The following is a 21,625-nucleotide window of genomic DNA, read 5'->3' as shown; positions in this document are numbered from 1 at the left end:
ACAATAATACCTTCGCTTTTGAGCCTGAGGGCTACGCGTGATAATTCCCGACAGCTTGCTGGAGGGAATTTGCGGCCCGAAGAAGCGAAGGTATTATTGTTATTATTTCCGGGAATTATATGCACTAAAACTCGTCGACACTGAGAGCTAGTCTGAGGTGACTCTCAATATGTGCTGATAATACCGTCTGTTCCTTGCGGGAAATATCTGCAAATTATCAGCTCTCATTGTCCACGAGTTTTAGTGCATATAATTCCCGGAAGTAGTTATAAAGAATATTTTAATAATGCTACATAATAAGCCAATGGAAGCCCAGCCAGAGACTCGAGTTCGCGTGATATTAGACAGGTCATCTGTAAAACCAGCTTCCATCTTCCTTCAATCTACATAACTTGGAACCTGGATATGCTTCGTGGCTAAATAGTAAATAGTTTCTATTTATCAGGGTAGGCGGAGATGACCATAACAAATCGTAGCTAATCACCTCATATTTATATCGAACTGTAGCAAATCATGATGATTATTTAGTAAATATTATTTACTATAATATTTAGTCAGGGGCCAGTTATTATACAATTTCCAGTAATCATTTGCTTAAAACACTTTTTTTTCTCAGGTTGCAGACACATGAAATTGTATTTACTTGCTAAAGGAAGTACCACCATGGTGGAACTGGAAAGTGGAAACCGGATCCCGCGCGGTATGTACAGGGTAACTGCATGTCTGTACAAATATACAATTAGTTGGTTCATTTAGTACCACATTACACCGGTGCAGTGAAATGTTTATATCATTTGTCCATAGTGACCAGGGGTGTTATGTAGGAATTATTTTCTTCATGAGGGGGCCAAAATCTTAGCGTTTTTCAAATTTAGCACGCGCTTTGGCCACAGCCTGAATTTCAAAAACAGCAAAACCTGTAAAAGGCCTAGCTGAGCAATTTGGCAATAGAGATAATTTTCAAACACAGTTTCAAGAACGATTAAAATAATACGATTTTAAATGCAAATGCATATTAGAGTATTAGGGCCTGCAAGCAGCTCTTGAGAAATAAGTTTAGTTCGAAAAAGGGATGCATATTGCATTCTCGCAAATTAAGTGAAATGATAAATCCATGAAGATTTTGTTGTGCCAATTTAATTAAGGGTCAAAGGAAAAGTCCGGCAAATTTTGAAAAATATGCTTACAGTAATAGGTCTCACTCTCAAAGAGGGTACAACATGCAAGGAGGGAAAACTGGAACAATTCTTGTAAATTTGTTTTAAGGAACGAATTCTAGCTAAGGGGCAAACTGTGTCCTGCTAGTTTACTGATCAATCCTTTGTTTTAAAGACCTTCAATTCACACACCGTACCAAAACCTTAAATTTTATCAAATTAAAAAATGTCCTAATATAATTATATACGTCTCTTATTAAGTTGCAGCCACTGTACTTCAATTACAATAATTGATCACGCCGGATCACGCTATTTTTTTCTTTCTTTCAAAATCAGCTACCCGTTTAATATCAGAATATGTAATATAAATTAACAGATTTCTGGTTCATTGAAAAATTCTGGTATTGAAAATACTGAACACGGCATAAAAGAGTAATCAGTTATATTATCTGAATTTTATAATCGCTAGGTTCCTGAACTTCTGATGAATCTTGACATGTAATATCGGAGTATGTAATATAAATTAACAGATTTCCATGGTTCATGCAATGTTTTCTGAATTTTATAAATCGGCAACTATCGTGCAGCTAGACTGCAGTTAGGGTGGTCTCCCCCCTGCCCCCCCCCCCCCCCCCCCCCTTCCTACACCCCTGATAGTGACGCAACATCCATTAATTTTGTAGAGACTTAGAGTTATATAATTGGAGACTGGAGAGGATTAGAGGTATTAACGGATGAGTTAGTTCCTAAAAGAGGAGAAGGGGACTTATATTTATATAATATTACATCTATATAAAGGTGTAGGTCATTATGAGGCGGACTCCGCCTCATACCACGGAGGTGGGGACTTATCTGCCATTAACCATGTTGTCATGGTTAATAAATGAATAATTACTATCCGTTAATATTAGGGTACTAGTAATTAGAGGTCATTGTAATGAGAACAAAGCGCGACTTGTTAAAGACAGTCGCTCCACAACGTGTCTTTAAACATGTTCCACCACAACGTGTCCAATATTTGACCTGGTACTTGTTACATGCCTTCTGACACCACCGTTATAGTAGTCCCCCTAAACAAAAGCCATCAAATTAACCAGAAGGTGCAATTATTAACAAGGCGTGTAACTCGACCCAGCCACGTGAAACACTGTTTTAAACACGTGATATTGTTGGATACGATACCACCAGGTAACTAGTGTCGGATTAACCCCCTGAACCCAGACCCGGGATCAGTTCCCTCCGTGATAACCAGGGTGCTAACAATGACGGGGTGTGGGTAGACGGAAATGAGGGGTCCAGGGCTTGTATCTGGAGAAATGAACACGTGTCCTAATAAAGTGTGCTCCTTTGTTTGACCAGCTGAGTTGGTGGTGTCACGTGGTGTGGTGCTAGGCAGCGTGGACCTCTCTCTTCTTGCCACATCACTACAGCTATGTTCTTTACGTGGCCCACTTTTTAAGAAACTTTTTGTTTTATCTGCATTGTTCGTTTCGTTCTAGTTTAACTTTGGTGCTTCCCCTTGTGTCATCTTTTATGGTGCTGACTGCTGGGTCTAATTATTTGCTAAATATCTCGGAGGTTGTACAGGTATAACGAGTTTCTCGATCAACCAATAGGCCTAGCTTAGCCACCTGTTTCTTTCTAAGACTTGCTGATTTTTTACTCGCTGTTAACTTTTAGCAGTGGCATCATTAAGTCGTGACTTGTTAGTCTATGTAAGTATGTAATAAGCGCCATGAGCTGGCACAGAATTTTTTGTCTCTGATTTTGATAAATTTGGTACCAAAAGTTGCCTCAATGTGTGAATAATGAAAATTCACCGTGTAGCACGATAACGTCGAGCTGTATGTGGGCCTTTTGTGCATCGCAAGAGTGTACAAAGGACGAAAAATGGGTAATTTATTGCTTAAAATGCCTATAACTCCTAACATATTGAATATTTTGAAATAATTCATACAGGATCGTAATGAGCTTAGTCAGACGCAACTTTTAGTACGCAAATTATAATATTTGAAGCACAAAAATTTTCAAAAATTTGGTCAAAATTTCACACAAGGGGGGACCCTTGTGTTCAGATTAAAAATTTTTGACAATAATTTTCCTTTAAATCTTAAAATATTAGTACCAAAAGTTTCGTCTCGATGAGTTTATTACGATGCCATAATAATTACGTGATAATAACTGAAAATGTGAAAGTTATAGGCCAAAAACCAAAAATTTGCGCAAAAAAAGCACGCGCGGCGAACAAGCGCCGTGTAGCATTTTTAGCGAAAATTGCTACACGGTGGATTTATTTTATTCACATTTTTAGACAACTTTTGGTACCAAATTTATCGAAATAGGAGAAAAAAAGTTCTGTGCTCGCGCTTGGCGCTTATTACACTGACTATGTGGGATATTTCCGTTGTTGACTCATGCCTGTCTAGCAATGCAATGTTTATGACTATTAATTAATGTACATGTTTGTTTTATTAGTGTATACACTATACATGTAAAATGTGTTCACGTTGTTGCCTCGAACTTCTTTAAATCACGTTCAAAGCTGATATATAATGTTCCAGCACTCAGCACTGCCTCCTTGAGATTATGAATTTCCAATTGGTAGTTCGGACTACGGCTCCATGAGATTGTTCGTTACAAACGTATTCTTTTAAATGTTTCAACCTGCCTATTATAATTGGAGTTTTTGTATTGAGCTGAGTTAAGTAAATAGTTCTATTAAGGTATTCTGTTCTTATAACCTGTTATGGTATTATAATCTATTGCACGTGTGTAATTTCGCGCGAAATGCGCGCGCAATGCATCCCGCCCTTGTACACGCAAATACAATGTATTTCTTCTATACCTTTTAAGTCTTGCGCTGGGCGAATTGTGTTTGCTGCGTCTTAATATTTAAGAAAAAGCATAGAATAATGAATATAAATTCACTTTTTAGGTTTCGTCGTGTTATCAATGCAGATTGTTCATTTTGAATCATTCTGATATGATGTTTAAATAGCTCTTCAAGAATTAAGATGTGGTTCTATCGTATCTTAAATCTTCGCAAATGCAAAATTATCGAATCTCGACCCTGACTTCATTTTGTAACATCTTGGTTCCTGGTTTAATCAAATTACCCATCAGGTTTATGATGTTGCGAGCTATTTGTTTCCTGGTTTTGTTGTGCTCGATCTCTTGTAAAGATGACATCGACAGACTTCTGGATACTGTCGAGGTAAAACCCCCACACTTTTGATCTGATTAGTGATCATTGTTTAGAATTTAACTGTAAAGTAACACTTATATATATTTGATATTTATGTTCCAAGACTAGAGTAGTTTCCTTAAACTTTTATAGCTATTGAAATCTGAATATTATTTCAGGGGTTTATCTATGGGATTGACAGCAAAGTTGTAGAATTGACAGATGATAGCTTCAACGCTGAAATGAAAAAGTTTGATACCGCTTTCGTTGAGTTCATCGCACCTTGGTGTCCGCATTGCAAACGATTAACTCCCGATTTTGAAAAAGCAGCAAAAGTTTTGACAACAAATGATATCCCGGTTACATTTGTCAAGGTAATTGACCATATTGTATGGTACTATTGGTTATCAGCAGACAGTTTATTTTTGATAACATGGCACCGTAAAGGTTATCACTAAACTCTAATCTGCCTATACTTGCAATTCGTACCTAACGCTTTACTTAGTATCTATACGTCTAAAATCATATTTAAAATTATTGAAACTTACCAATTGCAATATTGATCATTGTACATATTTGAAAGTTTCTATTTCAACAGCATTCTAAATCATGACAGTTTTAATTTCCTTTAATCTCTAACTATTTTTTCAGGTAAACTGTGACGGGCCAGGATACCACACCTGTCACCACGCCAATGCGGATATTTACCCTACCCTAAAACTGTACAGGAATGGAGTAGAGGAGAGGAGGTACTACGGGGAGAGAACGCCTAGTGAGTCCATTATATCAAGTTATTTGCTTATCGCACCGAGAAATGAAATTGAAATAGGTTATTCGAAATACAGGTCCTTATCGTCAAACCTAATATTTATTTTCTGAATAAAACTGATCGAAATTGTAGAGGGACTTTACAGTACAGCTGATTTGATATATTTATGTAAGTCTTAAACTAAATAATGTTGCAGAGGATTTGGTGCGCTACGCTCTGAACATGCTTGGAGACCACGCTAAAGCAATAGATTCAGAGGAGGAGCTGAACAAGTTCACAGTCAGCGATCCTGAGTATATGTTTGTCGGTAAGACTCTTTTAATTATTCAATTTGGCGAGTGTTTCCAAACTGATAAGTACTTTACTTTGGATACTTTGGAAAGATTCGTAGATTCCTCTACTGGGTCATCGAATAGTTCGACCGCCCTTGCAGCATCGCTGCTGCCTTATTCATACTCCAGTCCAGCAAAGAATTTCCATTAGGGCAGCTGTAATTGCTCACAGGTGGGTTATCTGGAAACGGTTTAAGAAATGCTGATAGTTTTGCTTTGAACAGCAGTGGGTCTTCAATGAGGTGAAGATCTGATGGAATGGTGTTCCATAAACGTGGCCCCATTACTGCAAATGAACCATCATACAATGACTGTTGACGTTGAGTACTGCTCTTGCTGAGACTTGGAATGGTGGCCTTGATTCCGTGTCTTGATGGAGTAGAAAAAAGAATCCCAAGGTCATTTGGGCAGCGTTGATGTAAGATTTTCCACATGTGGATGATAATATAACGCTCTCTCCTCCTTTGCATCGACATTAGATTTAGTGCTTTGAGCCGCTGCCAATAGTCAAGATGTTGAACACCCCAAATCCTTGAGGTGAAAGTACGCTGTACTCCTTCAATCTGTTGGATGTCTGAGATTTTACTGGTATTCCACAGAGGGCAGCAGTACTCTAAATGACTTCGGATAAGTGACTTGTAAAGTGTCAACATTGTTATTCTATTTCTGCACTTGAACGCACTGAGCAAGTGACTGTGCAGTGTGACTGTGCAGTGTGCTATCCGGTGCCTCCGTTTTCGGAATCAACTAAAGATGACAGGACTTACGTTTTTCACTCGATCACGTCTTCAATCAGTAGAATTCACACTTTACAGCAATATCCTGTCCTGTAATTATTAATTGTGCTTTCTATTCACAGGAGCTTTTGCCGAAGAAACAGATCTGGCAAATGAGTTTTTGAAACTAGCTGAAGAATCACGAGAATTCTTCAAGTTCGCACTCGTACAGGATCCTAAACTTTTGAAGAAACTTGGACAAACTAAGTTAGTTAGATCTGCATGATGTATTTCAATTGAAAAGTAGCATATTATAAAGCAATTTCTCATTCCTGCATAAAAAGTGATTATGCGGTGGTGATAACTAATTTGACCACTTATTTTCAGTGCAGTTATTGCGTATCAGCCAGAATTCCTGAGAAACAAGTGGGAATCCAGTACTATAGTGTTTTCTGGTGAACCTTTCGACCTCAAGAACTTCATGCATTCCTCTAGGTAAGGTATAGCATTACTTTTGGCCAACATGACTATAAGTATATGGGGAACGAGAGTTTCAGTATTGCTTATTTTTCTGCGTTGAAATCAGGCTCATATCAATAACTTTACCAATGGACAATCACGTTTAATCATGATCAGAAATAAACTTTATTTGTCTGTTCCACAGAGTTGATTTGGTCGGTATGATAACGAAAAAAACGACTAAAGATTTTGAGATTTCACGACCTCTTCTCATTACCACATTTGATGTCGACTTTGATGTGAACAGGAAACACACTAACTACGTCAGGAACAGGTAACGATGTCAGGAACAGGTAACGATGTCGTCCGTTCCTTACACACCTCCCATATAATTATATGCGATCGTTCGTGTTATTACATTGAATCTGTCATCCTCGCAAGGCATTATGATAAGCTATTCTAGGTTGGCGGATGACTTAAGAGATACACTATTGATTTGACATGTGACAGTATTGAATTTGAATAACCTTATTTCCCTCTGTCCAGACTTCTGAAAGTTGCCTCCGAATACAGTCCACGGGTGACATTTGCAATGGGTAACCTGAACATGACGCACTACTACGCTCCCGACGACCGTTACAATGACACTGGAGTTGTTATGACTGTGATTACTAAGGAGGGTTGGGAATACACCGTACCCAAGGAGCTGGAATTCTCTCTGGATAATGTCAAGCAGGTGATTTAAGATGCTGTCTCCTCCCGGTACTCCAGATAACAATGTTGTTGTGTGAACCTTTGGATTGTTCTATAATCTGTGTAGATCTGCCGCTCAATGTCATGCGGGGACAAAAGGATTTCGCGATTATTTTGGCCAAAAATTCACGATACCGCGAATTTTAACAGACTATACATTAAACTATACATAAAAATTAAAATTTGTCGCAAATAATGGGAAAAATCGCGATTCCGTACATGCCGCGATTTCCTTTTGTCCCTGATGTCATGTGTTATAACCCTCACAATATTCACAGGTCGTGGAAGATATTTTGTCGGGAAAGATCGAGGGTAAACCTTACAAGACAGACGAACCTCCAGTTCAGAAGAAACGAGTGAAGGTAGATTTGTTGATGTGAATCTGTATCCCTGGAGTCCTAAGATCGATCCAAAAAAACTTGAGCATTTTCTGTAAGGATTACATGAGAATTATAGTTATACGTGCGAAATTACATTCCAATATCTCAATTTTCCACAAACTCCTTGTTACTTTCAGAAAGTAGTCGCGACAACGTTCCATGACATGGTACTGGACGAGTCTAAACACGTCCTGATCGAGTTCTACTCTCCGTATTGTGGACATTGCAAGCAGTTCATTCCCGCGTACAACGAGCTCGCATCTCGTGCAAGGGAGGACACCAATCTCTTGATTGCAAAGATGGATGCAGTTTCTAATTCTCTTCCCAGACCTTTTGAGTCTAGAGGGTAGGTGTTTGAACTAAAATTTTGTGACATTCGTATTAGTAGTTCCGCAGTTCATGTTAGCATTTAATTTTTAACTGAGTCATACCGCGATGTAAATGGGGTTTATTAATTATTACCTATACCTTACACTATCATAATTCATAATATATTTTACAGTAACGAAATTCTCATTTCAGATTTCCCACTATCTATTTCGTACCGAAGGGAAAGAACTCTCGACCTATCAAATTTGAGGGAGATAGATCCATTGAAAATATTATAAGTTTCATGCAAGCTAATACTAAAGAAGACCTTCATTTCGTTGAACCTGAAGAGAAGTTCATGAAGACGTCTTCAGAAGAAAAGGCTGAAAACGAAGATTCAGAAACCTGCTCAGGTACACCTGATGGTCAATCCTCGGAGGGTCAATGTTCCGCTGGAAAAAGTGAACTTTAATTCTCATCCAGTAATTTTTAATTTTGTATTCATGTCCCTTGTTTTTGCTATCTGACTCTGCAATTAACATGGGTTTAAAACTGACGACAGCGGCTTGTTATTACATGTGAGAATAATTTTTGGGTTTGTATTTCGGTGATTTATTTATTAATATTGTTATTGTACATTATATCTGATAGTCATACCACATACGTTCGCGTCAGAATGGTCTTAAAATTTTGTTTGATTTTGTTAGGTTTATTTACGTTTGATTATCTCTAAATTTCATTCATGATAATGAAGAAATATTGTCGAGCTTCTTGCACAGCTCCGTGAGAACTGAGAGTAGCGAGCAATAGACTAGGTAAGATAAGCTAGGTAAGATAAGCTAGGTAAGATAAGCTAGGTAAGATACTGACAAGCTAGGTAAGATAATCTAGGTTAGTGGGTAAGATAACCGCGCACACTTGTAAAACCCTCTACATTATATTTGACAAAGCATAAGTTGTCATCATGCAAGACGCTTGGAGGACTTCGACGCGCCGCGCAAACTAGCATTCGCTGCTTCGCAGAGCAACGATCTGGAAGGGTTGGCATCGTCAATCAACAAAGACGCACGTCACAGGAAGAACAAAGTGCAACAAGAAACTCAGAAACTGATGCTAAATGCTGCCAAATGCTGCTAACTGCTGCTGTCGCGCGGGCCATTTGCATTTGCAGCAGTTAGTTGTAGCGGTTAGTTGTAGCTTCGCGCGCGAAAATTGGCATGCAACGTATGTCAAGCGATGCGTTACTGTGCCGCGCCGCGCACTCAATGAGGCTTCTCACAGCGACAGATCGACGAGATGCGCTACTGTGCCGCGCCGAACTGCGATGAATTGACATCGTCCATTAAAACATGGCTTTAGCAGCAGCTTATATTTAGTTAGTGGACTTAGTAGCAGTTAAGGGGTCATTCATAATAACTAAGTATTTCTTAAGTAAATACTCGCTAGTAGTAGTAATTACTTAGATTTTTCTGAGTCTCAAAATCGGTATTCACAAAGTTTGAGCATTTACTGCCCAGTAAAAACTAATACTCAAGCTGAATTCATCGTGAGTATGACTTACATTCAAGTAAATACTCACTAAAATGCTCTCAAACTAGCACTCAAATACTCAAATCAGTATTTTAAGAAGCACGACAGGTTAATTCAGATCTTTTGTTTGCCATCTTATATTAATGGGAAAACACCCAAATTCGGGTGTACATCGATGTATCGAAGGAATGTGAAATAAACATTTTCGAGGGAAATTTGTGTCGAGTACATTCGACATTCGCACATCACGTACCGCATATGTCTGTGATGGAATTTGTGATATCGCAATCTTGAAATGGCGGCAAAATGATAACACCCTTGACTCCGAAGATAATTCAGAATCATTCTTGACATCTATAATGAATGTTTCGTGTGCGATATTGTGTCCCCTACAGGTAATTTCACGTCCCTTTTACAGTGGTTTACCGTGATTTACTGTAGTTTTCTTTTATCCACGGTAGTTTCCCGAAACCCACCGTAGTTTTACTGTGGTTTGCCGTCAATTTCTCAAACTTTATTAAATACATATCGATGTTCAATAATTACCTAGCAGAATATTCTAACCCAATACCGACAGTGATAGAAAGGTAAGCTGAACTTTTGTATGATCATGTTCGTGGCATGTTTTCGACATGATTGTGTCTTTTGTTATTGATTAATTTTGTTATTGATTAATTGACGAAGTTTGAACTCAGCTTGTGTTAAGTCTGAGCTCTATGGCACTTCCTCTTTTACCACCGGCCCCACATTCGACTAGAACATTCAAGACCCGACGTCAGCCCCAAACGGACTTTTACTACAAAACCCAGTTCCGCTTTGAAGAACCGTCCGTTGACTGGATGGCCAGGCATTTTTTGGGACCTGATTCCGGTGAAACGCGAGGAGGCGCCTTGACAAATAAACAGAAAATGGAGATTTGTCTCCGATATTTTTCAGACCCGGGTTTCCAAAATGGGGTTTCCGAAATAGTCGGCGTCTCCCAACCTACTGTTTCACGGACTGTGAAGTATGTAATAGAAAGAATTGTGGCAAAACGTGATGTTTGGATTATTTTCCCGACAACAACTCAGGACTTCAGTCAAGCGGCTCAATTCTGGGCGATGAAAAAACTTTTCCCATACTGCTTTGGGGCCGTAGACGGCTGCTTGATTAAGGTTCAAGGCCCACCTCGACGACACAACCCTCAACAGTACTACTCTGGTAGGAAAAAGTTTCACTGCTTTAACGTTCAGGCGATTTGCGATGCTGACTACAAATTCTTGGATGTTGATGCTTCTTGGCCTGGTAAAGTTCATGACGCTCGAATATGGAGAAACTCAGCAGCCTATCGGACTTTATCAACAGGTGTTAGTGGGAGGTGTTTGCTTATCGGTGACACTGACAGTGCGTATACACTAAGTCCTTTTCTCATGAAACCATTTCCCGCAGCACAAACTGCTACTGATCCCGCAAAAAGGCATTCAACGATGTTCTAACTTCGGATAGATCGACAATAGAACACAGTTTTGGGCAAGTAAAGTCTCGTTTTCAAATGTTGCGTGTCCCTAACCGTGTGAGTATTGAAATGGTTCCGAAGTTTATTATAGCATGCTGTGTGCTGCACAATGTAGGGAAATACTTGGGGGATGACTGGGAGGATGATGAAACTGATGAACGGGATAATAATGATAATGAACCCGATTCATGTGATCCACATCCATTTTTAGCTTTAAATAACCGTAATGGTCGCATCTATATTGGACTTACAAGGAAGCTTATACTCTAACGTGTTTATTTTTCTGGGAAAATTTGCAAAAACGTCATCCAATCGGGACAAAATTTATTAGAGCTTTTGTACTGGCAGTGAGGAGTCGTCCCTGAAAATTTGAAGTGAAAATATCAATTAGAAGGGAAGTTATTGACGTTAAAAGTCGTTGAGCAACATGTGAGAAAATGATTTGAGAATGTGAATTCGGTTCTCACATTTTGAGCATGAGTTTTGATCATTTGCTAACTTTATGAATACCAATCTTGAGTTAGTTTTGGGTGACGAGTAAATACTAACTTTATGAATACCGATTTGAGTGCTAGTTCCAACTCTGAGCATTTACTAGCGACAAAATACTCAGCCCAGCAAATAATTAACTTTACGAATACCAAAAGCGAATTTGATCTCAAAATCTAAGATTATCTCACAATTTGAGTCTGAGTTTTCGTTTATGAATGACCCCTTTATATATTAACAGCAGTTTATATATATTATGTATTAACAGCAGTTTGATTGAGGATGTCAACCCATCAAGATCGTTGCTCTGCGAAGCAAAGCAACGATCGACGATGCGAAGCAAGAATGCTAGTTTGCGCGGCGCGCCGAAGCGGCGAAGTCCTCCAAACAGCATGGCAGTGAGCATGAGCAGCAATGAGCAGCAGTTAGCAGCAGTGAGCAGCAATGAGCAGCAGTTAGCAGCAGTGAGCACTGAGCAGCAGTATTTTGCATTTAATTGGCCCTCCTGTGAAGCGTGTAACAAAATTTACCCTACAATGTACATAACAGACAAATAATATAATGATTCAGTTGCTCTATCCAGAGCCCTTTCGCTTGCAGTAGCGCGCGACCGTCGAAGTATTCTACTTGTGAAACAAGCGCGCGTCACGCAGTTATACGCGTAGACTCTTGTCATACGTTGTATGACCCGCCGCGCACGAGTGCGCGGCTCCCCCTGTATCGTCGAAACTCTACAGTATAGTGAAGCGACAGTGGGGGTCACCACGTGATACAAGTAGACTCATGGCTAGGTGAAATGATTCATCACTATTTACACCTTAACACTTAATGGGTGATATAACTCGTAAATAATATTTAATTGTCATACGTTGTATGAACCGCTGCGCACGAGTGCGCGGCTCCGGCCCCCTGTATCGTAGAAACTCTACATGCTACAGCGGTAGAGTGAAACGACCGTGAGGGTCACGACGTGATACAAATATTTAATTTGTTCCAAATATTAATATCAAGACCGGCGACGAGTCCAACTCGGCGCGCGTTTTGGTAGGTTATACAAAAAGGTTGTCCTCTGATTGGCTGAATTTTTGCAATGCGTAACGCGAGCAACAAACTTAAGCGCGCGCGCGAGCATGAGCACGCTGTGAAAACACAATCACCTCTAGTTGCTAGTAACGCAACCCAAACATGCCAGTAAGCTTTGTTGAGTATCCAGATCGATGAAGGAGGAACGGTAAACAGGTAGACGACTGGAAAGTAATTTGAATGAAGTTTAATATTTTAACAATATAAAACGTCGCGAGTGAAGGTTTTAAGATCAAAAACGGAAAGTGGAGAAATTGTAATTTATTTTATTTTGTAAAATGTGCTAACAATTTAATTTCTTGTTTCATTGAAATTTTTTGTTTTATTGAGAGTTATGTGCTGGTTTTTTGTGGTGAGCTGTGCTTTAAATCAGTAAAAGATGCCAAGGCTGTATAGTAGTTCAGAACTCAGAGTCAGTAAATTAACGCATACTTAATACTACCCTACGCTATGTCCTCATCATCTAATTCGTCTGTAAATCTTACTGCCTTTTTATATTAGACTCCGTAACCATACTCTCGTCGTCCGAGTCGTCTTTGTTCAGATTGTTCGGGGCAACGTAATATAACTAATAACCAATCAGGAGGAAAATTGAGCTGATATATATATATATATATATATATATATATTTCGAGAAAACAACAAATTTTTTCAATTTTCGTAGTTTCACTCTTCAGTTGTATTTAATAATCAAGTTGATTTTGAAGGGCCGTAATGAAGGGCCCCGCCGCGGAGGCCGCTGTGCAGGGGGGGGGGGGGGGCAATCTTAGGGGAGGGGGGGGGGGGGGGGGCAAATCGTCGTTTCAATGTGGGACAATTTGGAAAAACTTAACTGCGGTACTAGCAAAACTGCACGTTTTGCTCAAGAAACACACATTTTTAGAGATTTTACTGACGTATCCTCTAAAATCATCTAATTTGTTCAATTTTAGGGAGGGATGCCAAAAGGAAGGGGGCGCTAACAGGGGGTGCATTTTCAGCAGGGGGCCACAAGCAAGGTTACGCCACTGGTACAGAGTGTGATTTTCCGCCAGAACTCCAGGGGATTACTTCTCTGGGGCACCAGCTTGTCCTTCAAATATCTGAGAAACCGGGCCTAGCTGTCTGAAGTACTGCGTAGAAGTTGGTCAGTTGGTTCCAAGTCGCTGCATCATCGTAAATCTCTCTGACTGAGTCGTCAGTATCGCTGTTTTTTCCTTTCTTGATATCACTGTCCGCACTGATTCTTGTACATTTTCTCTATCGGAAGCCCACATCTCTCTTAAACCTGGAGATCAGAAACTCTTCGGCGGCTTGAGATTGCCTTGTACTTGTAGGTAAAGAGATGCTCTGATAGATTCGGAAAACTAAATACCAGTAGTATGTTTTATGCTAAAATCAAATGAAGAATATTCTAGAAATCCAATATCAACCAACTTGATCAACCAACTTGATCAACCAACTTGCTGACATAGCACATTGTTTAAATGCTAAACCTAACGTCATTAGCTACGATCCTGGTCCCAATCCCAGCTTAATTCTGGTTCCGGTTTTATTCTCGGTCCCGGTCTTATTCCTGGTCTTGGTCTTATTCCTGGTCCTGGCACTTTTTTCCAGTCCTGGTCCTGGCCAAAAAAGTGGTCCTGGTTGATCCTTGGATGTTAGTACACATCAAACTTTTTAAAAATCAAAATACGACAAGTTACACATGCTACATGAAGAGGTCTCCTCCTAGTCGTCGAAATGGCCTGCATCACACACATCCCTTGTAGAGGGATGTGTGTGATGGTCTCCTCCTAGTCTCCTCCTAGTCGTTGAAATGGCCTGCATCACACACATCCCTTGTATGGAGTAACAGGTTCCTCCATTCCACTCAGTTTACTGCATCTCGCCTGATGTTGTCAACACCTGTAAAGTTAGCAGCATACTTGAGTACACAGGCCATCCAGCCTTTTTGGAGTCTCACTCTCGATCGCTTTCCATAGTTAGGTTTCCACTCCAGTAGAAAATTTGGTAACCTAGTCGCTGGCATTCTTACAACGTGTCCATACCACTGTAGTCTAGCAGAACCGATGAAAGTGTCTATAGACTTTACGCCAGCACGCCTAGAACTTCATCATTGGAGACCTGGTAAAACCACTTTATCTTCAAGATTCTTCTCAGGGAGGTTAGATGGAAAACCTCAAAACGCTTTATTTGTTTCTTAGTAGTGTTCCAGACTTCAGCTTTGTATAACAGGATAGTGACAACAGCAGCCTTGTAGATGCGGATCTTGGCAGGTGTTTTTATAGTTCTACTGTTCCATATCTTCCAGAGCTGGTGGAACGCGCCATTGGCAGTTGGCACGCTGGATCCTAATGTCAAGATTTCGGTTGATAGTACCATTCCCACTAATGTTGGCACCCAGATAGACAAAGTTACTGACCTGTTCAACAGGTTCCCCCTCCATTGTCAGCTCAATTGTGTCTCTTTTGGTGTAGGGTCGCTGGGACGCACATTTACTGATAACCATACACTGTCTTTTTGGCCTTGATCTTCAACCCGGTAAGGTCAGTGGATTCTTGCAACCCGCCTACAGTATTATCCATCACAGCCATTATATCATCGGCATAGTCAGTGTCCATAACAACTTTCTCCTCTGCACAGTAGAAAACGACACAGTAGAAAACGACACAGTACACCACTGTAAATAAGTACCTTTCATGGCCCCCTCGGCCTCCTAAAATTTCAAAGCCAGGTTAAATTTTGAAGCCAGGTTAAATTGTGAAAAGATTAGCCTGAAGGAAATTTAACTTGAGAGAAGTTAATTAACCCTAGTTGAAAGTCCCACAGAGCAATAAAATTGATCATTTTGATCAACATTTTTGGTCTGCGGCCAGTATTCCTTCAGTGATCATCTCCAGAGCAAAACCTTTTTTTTGTTGAAAAAGTTAAAGTGAAAAGATGAACATGAAAGTAATTTAACTTGAGAGAGGTTAATTTGACCTGTTTGAAAGTCCCAGAGAGCAATAAAATTTATCATTTTGCTCCAAAGCCTGCTCTCCCCTTTATTTCTTTTCAAAGCGTTTCTAAACTGCATAAACTTTGTAGGGGCCCAGATCAACAAGCTCATGGAGAAACCCCCAGAAAATTAATAATAAATTAAACTGATGTTGAAAAAACCTTTTAAAATTTAGCGATATCCCTAGCCAAGGTAAACATCTCTTGCAAAAAAAAAGCCAGGTTTAAAATATTTCGGCTTACGTTAAGGTGCCACTTTTTAAACTTATTTTCACCTATGACACATTAGTCAGTATGTGATAGTGTTATAGTGTTAACCCTTCTATACCTGATATTTTTGTATACCACTTTTTGCCCTGTTGAATTGTTGGCTTAATTCCTGATGAATGGTCAGGCTTCTTGTATAACTATACAATATACATTTGTTTGTAAATAAGAGTTTTGAGTACTTTTGAGTATGCTATAAACGAGATTGCTCCTATTAAAAAATCTCAACAAGGAATGTTTTACCAATAAAAATATTTGTTATCATTATCATAACACCAAGTCTGTTAGCTTTTAACTATTCCCATTAATTTTTAGGCTCAAGTATGGCTAATCTTAAAAACTTTGTCATGGAGGAAGCAGATCGCCAGTTTTCATCACAAGAGGTAAATTTAGAGGTTCAAAGTTGGATGACTAGTTTCATTACTCATTATTTTAGGATTTATTTGACATATTTTGATGTTTTGGATCAAGTTTTTTGGCCATCTTTCTTAAAATTATTTCTCAGGATGGTATCGACAGTAACAAGATGGAAAATTTTTACAACAGTGCTCTCTCTTCTATTAAACAGTAAGATTGTTGAAAACTTCCTAAAAATACTTTCTTAAAAACAACTATTCAAATTAAAATCTCATCAGTAGCTAAGGTGAAGGCCATAGAGTTATATAGGATATTTGTTGGGCTACATGGCCTTATCATGAGGTAACATCAGAACAATATTTTGTACTATTTATTGCTGTGTACAATGAGCCAATTTGTATCATCAGTTATTGTAAATTATATCCTTAGGTTAAGAGAGATGTTAACGATTTCTTTCAATAAACATCATCAAGAACATTTTTGTGAATGTCTACTCTATTCTGATGTTTTGACTTTACTCGACTCAAAACCTTCCCTGCAGTTCAAGTCTGTTGTTGGAGTCATTCATAGCGGTCCAAAGACAGCACAGACAATAATAAATATTTTACATGTTATCCAACAAGACTGCATTTATGTTCCTATATCCATTTTTGATTCTAAACTCCAAACTTGTGATGAAATTGTTGTCAGTGTTGAAGAGTGTTCGCTATCAAGGAGCTCTTTTCCTGGACATCAACCTGTAAAAAGACACAAAGGCAGAGACGAGTTTTGTAGCCCATGTTTGGAGACTCTAATAGAGCATTGCCATTACTGTGCATCTTGGGTACGGCTTGCCAAGAAACTTAATCGATGTAAGGTCGACTTTTGCTTGGTTGATGAAACCGCTTTTATGTTATTACCTCATATACCTGCAGCTGAAACTATGCTAGTAACAATTAGCGTTTCAAACCCATCCTGTACTCATGGTTATAAGGAGAAACAGTCTATAGTCGTGCCTCATCAGGATCTAGCATATATTTTTACAACATCGGGCACAACTGGCGTACCTAAGTCGGTCTCAGTTCCAAACTCATCTATTATACCAAATATTATTAACTTTCATGAAACGTTACAACTGAAGACTTCAGATAAAGTTTTATCGTGCTCTCCATTGACATTTGATCCTTCAATCATTGAAATATTTTTGACAGTGTTGGCTGGGGCATCTTTTGTTTTCGTTGAGGGGGAGATTAGTGATCCTAGAACACTCAGTAAACACATATCTGAGGCAACTGTATTACTGTGTACACCTTCTCTACTAAGCATTCTTCCTGATCCTATAAGTAAAAGACTAAAGAACCTTAGAATTCTTGCACTGGGAGGTGAAATGTTTCCTTTGGGCCTGATCAATGAGCACTACTGCAAAACATCATCATCAAAGCAATGTAACAAACAATTGAGAATATTCAACTTCTATGGTATTACTGAACAATCCTGTTGGAGCTTCATCCATGAGTTCACCAGGAACGATATCAATTTACAAAATGTCCCTCTTGGAGAACCAGTACCTGGAACAAAGTATTGTGTAAAAAACGGCGAACTGTTTCTGGGAGGTGATAGAAAGTGTTACATTGATGAAAAGTTGGCACCAGAATGGTATGCAACTGGCGATATGGTACTGGTTAAGGATGGGAGATTGTACATTTCTGGTCGAATTAACAGAGATCAAGTGAAGATCAATGGCAAGAAGATCTGCAGGGTGGTTATACAGAGAACCATCAAAGAAATATTCAGTATTGAATCACATGTCAAATTCATTAACAATCGGGTGTACTTGTTCCTATTTTCTGATTTAGATCTGCCAGAGTATAAACTGAGATCTGAACTGAAAAAAGTTTTACCACCTCACTACAAGTTTGACAGAATTAAGGTTGCCTCTGATAAGATCCCTATGACCTTGCATCTTAAGATTGACGAGGAAAAGTTATGTTGTGATGTTTTGACTCTTGAGCTCACGGAAACTAACTTGAATAATACTGTAAGAGAATTCCTGATGTTGAGAGGCTACTGCTCATACGATTCCTGTCAAATTCTCGTCAACTTAGGACTCGACTCACTCGACATGATGCAGCTTTCAAATTATTTATTGGATATTTTCCCAACCCTTGCCTTATCTTCAGACCCAGATTCTTTGCTCCAAACCCTGTTTATTTGCCCACTTGACCGACTATGGGAAACTCTGCCAAAACAGGTTACACCAAAAGACACACAAGTTCCATACGACAAAACGAACAAATTAACAGTAATATCCAGAGCAAACCTAAGTCTCTGTGTTGACTCCTCCCCAGTAGTGTTCACTACAAGCACCGGTTTAGTACGTTACTGTGTTGGGTCCCACTCAGGGGTCCTCTTCTGTGGTACAATCCCGGAGTCTACAGAGATTTGGAGATGTCAGCTTCCAGACAGGATAGAATCCTCCCCCTGCTTCTTACTGTCACGTGTCTACGTGGGGTGCTATGACGGGTCTATCTACGTTGTTAGTTCAGATACTGGGACTATAGAGTATAGTGTTAGAACGGGAGATCAGGTCAAGTGTTCTCCCTCCACTGACACTTCTGGAAGTGGATCTGTTTACTGTGGTTCCCACGACGGTAAATTGTATAAAGTGTCACCTCAGCTGGATCAGGGCTCAACCAACTTCGTGACCAAATCTGTGGAAATAGACAATAAACCCATTTCAGCTTCTGTACTTGTTCTTTCGTCAGTTCTGGTGGCTTGCAGTCTGTCAGGAAAAGTAACTACCTTAAACAAAAAGCTTGATCATCTGTTTTCGAACCAGTTTAAAGCTCCCATATTCAGCTCACCTGTGAGTTCAACTGACGAATCTTCCATATTTATAGCCTTAGTAACTGGTGATGTTTTAAAGTTATCTACAATAGACTTGTCAGTTCAGCAGAAGATAACTACAAATGGACTAATCTACTCAAACCTGGTACTTGACGACGGTAAGCTCTACATAACTTCACACGACCACCTGCTACACTGCTACCCTGACAGTCTCCCTGAACACCAGGACTGGAGCTGTAACACACCCCACAAAGTATCCTCATCACCTGCTCTGGTCGGGGACTCTGCTATTCTGTTAAGCTCCACTGATGGGACAGTGTCTGTGGTGGAAGTGAAGGACGGGCAGTGTATCAGCAGTTTCGCTCTTCCAGGCAAGTGTTTCTCTTCTCCGAGGGTTTGTTATCTTGGATCTGATGTGTATTGTGTTGTCGGGTGTAGGGATAACTATTGTTACGTTTTGAAACTTTGTCTTTGATAGAACCTTTTTGAGATAATTTATTCTATTGAGAAATGAGCTCGTTATTATTATAATCAGGAGTTTATAATTTATTTTATGTTCACATTTTTTTGAAGCGATCGCGATGACTATTGTTCTTGATTATGGATTTTGGGTGGTTTTCAAAAATAAATTATATTCAACTTTTTTTATGAATATTGTCATGATTTTTAATATTGTTTTGTAAATATAAAAGCCATTCTTCATTGTTATTTAATTAACTGAATAGGCAAGGCAAGCCGACACGAAAATAATTCAAGGAAAACGTTTTGAAAACATCCTTCTTTTCAAACGTTGTAACATCTTGTCTTACAGAATGAATTCAGAGGTAGCTAAATGCGCTGACAAGAGAGAAAAGTTGTACTCGGAGTATGGTGCAGAGTCCTTTGCTGCGTGGCGTAAAGAACACAGTGGGCAGGTCCTGACACAACATCAACAGGTCCAAATTAAACGCTTTTTCTTTTCCTCTTATCAAATCTGATGCAAAATAAACTTCTCCCAGAATTAGTTCGGTTCCTGTTAAATCACCATATTTTGTTATCTATATTACTAATTTATCAGGCTCTTGTTGAAGACACAGAGAAGACGAGCATGAGCAGAGATGAAACCTCGCGAACACCTTCTGCAGAATCCAGATAACTAGTAACCACTAGTAGCCACTAGTAACCACTAGTAACCACTAGTAACCACTAGTAACCACTAGTAACCACTAGTAACCACTAGTAACTACTAAACATGTGTAACTATGTGCCAGTACTATTATTAGGACTGGACGACCCATCAGAGACTTATATAATACAACCCTTCAGACAGTATTTTCAGATTTATCAGACGTTTCTTCAGATTATATTTGTGATTTACATTAGAATTGACAAAATCGTTTGCACGTGTACATTCCATTTGTAAATATTGTGGATAAAGCCAGAAATTTATTTATTAGATATGTGATGTTTTGTTGATCACAGTATTAATTGTTATCTATCATAATATTATATTTTGATACTATGTAGTATAACAAGGATTGTGTTCTTTAGAAGCCGCATTTAAGAGAGTTGTTATATTATAACGATTAACTGTTACCATTGGTAAACATAAACATTAAACAACTTACGTAGTAGAAAATTTGAACTTGAATTTCTACACGGAACTAAAATCATTAGTTGATGTTTATCAGTTATATACTTCTTATATAACATGGGAAGTGAACCATATTTGAGTTGAAATAGCTGATTGGTTATTGGCAGTCACGTGTTAGATAAACTGAAAATATTGCTCACCAGTATCTGATTACACATTAAATAACAATTTTAGATGTCTGAGGTGGAACAAAGTATGAACTAGTGCAAATAACGCAGAAGAAAGTGGTGGACTCCAGTCATGCCAACCGCTGAAATCCAGTTCTTGAACTCAGAAAATAAGAAAGGTACACAGTTATATTATATTATTATATAGTGCTGCTATATAGTGCTATTATCTCATTTCATAATCTAATTCTAACATAAGGCCCAAGTTTAGTCATTAGTGCTCTTTTTTTAATGCCGTCACACATTACACAATCTGTTCTCCGTCTCGGTGACGATTGTGCATGAAGATAAATTGTTGGTATTTTTTGTTTTTGATCTTGCCTAAGTTACAACGACCTGCATTATATTTGTTTAATTAAATTAAGTTATGATGATAATGTATCCGGTGCGCTATATTATATGATAGCAATATTATATCCTTATTCTTTATATGATAGCTCTTCATTGTAGTATTCGTACAATAAGACACACGGTATTGTGTCAATTCATATCGTGTTTCTTCTTCGTGGTGGCATATTTGCTGAGAGACCGCTGAGAGACCGCTACGAGTTGATTAATTGTTTTTATCTCCCAAACGTTTAATAGATGACTTTATTCTTAGTTTCTCATTTGAACTTTATTGAAACTATGAGTTCCGATGTATGCATTGACCAGTTATTCGACCTGTAGCTGACCATTTGTCATTCTTGTACTTAAACTCAAACTCCTGATTGGACGTGCAAGCTCAATTATTATGTCGT

General features: G+C 38.9%; 2 protein-coding genes across 4 annotated transcripts; both read left to right on the top strand.

The window, feature by feature from the left end:
• Positions 1–2,680: 2,680 nt before the first annotated feature.
• On the top strand, positions 2,681–8,747 carry LOC134815206 (protein disulfide-isomerase A4-like). The gene is made up of 12 exons (XM_063823720.1): positions 2,681–2,744; positions 4,281–4,371; positions 4,521–4,715; positions 4,993–5,113; positions 5,307–5,417; positions 6,302–6,425; positions 6,546–6,653; positions 6,823–6,951; positions 7,164–7,353; positions 7,649–7,732; positions 7,888–8,096; positions 8,273–8,747. Exons 2-12 carry the CDS (start codon positions 4,285–4,287, stop codon positions 8,529–8,531), a joined length of 1,617 nt encoding a protein of 538 aa, XP_063679790.1. The 5' UTR covers positions 2,681–2,744; positions 4,281–4,284; the 3' UTR covers positions 8,532–8,747.
• A 5,206-nt stretch (positions 8,748–13,953) lies between these two features.
• Positions 13,954–20,599, top strand: LOC134815348 (beta-alanine-activating enzyme-like). Of its 3 annotated transcripts, XM_063823873.1 has the most exons (5): positions 13,954–13,972; positions 16,218–16,285; positions 16,408–16,469; positions 19,897–20,020; positions 20,143–20,599. In XM_063823873.1, the coding sequence occupies exons 2-5, from the start codon at positions 16,226–16,228 to the stop codon at positions 20,218–20,220; spliced, it is 324 nt and encodes a 107-aa protein (XP_063679943.1). In that variant the 5' UTR covers positions 13,954–13,972; positions 16,218–16,225; the 3' UTR covers positions 20,221–20,599. The 3 variants fall into 3 exon arrangements, with proteins under 3 accessions (XP_063679943.1, XP_063679941.1, XP_063679942.1); XM_063823872.1 differs by lacking the exon at positions 13,954–13,972 and having other exon boundaries at positions 16,217–16,285; XM_063823871.1 differs by lacking the exons at positions 13,954–13,972; positions 19,897–20,020; positions 20,143–20,599 and adding an exon at positions 16,689–19,770 and having other exon boundaries at positions 16,212–16,285.
• The last annotated feature ends 1,026 nt before the right edge of the window (positions 20,600–21,625 follow it).

This window comes from Bolinopsis microptera, chromosome 5, assembly GCF_026151205.1.
Source record: "Bolinopsis microptera isolate Bmic1 chromosome 5, MBARI_Bmic_1.0, whole genome shotgun sequence".
NCBI lineage: Eukaryota > Metazoa > Ctenophora > Tentaculata > Lobata > Bolinopsidae > Bolinopsis > Bolinopsis microptera.
Note: the sequence above shows the minus strand (reverse complement) of the source record. Positions and strands in the feature narration are given on the sequence as shown.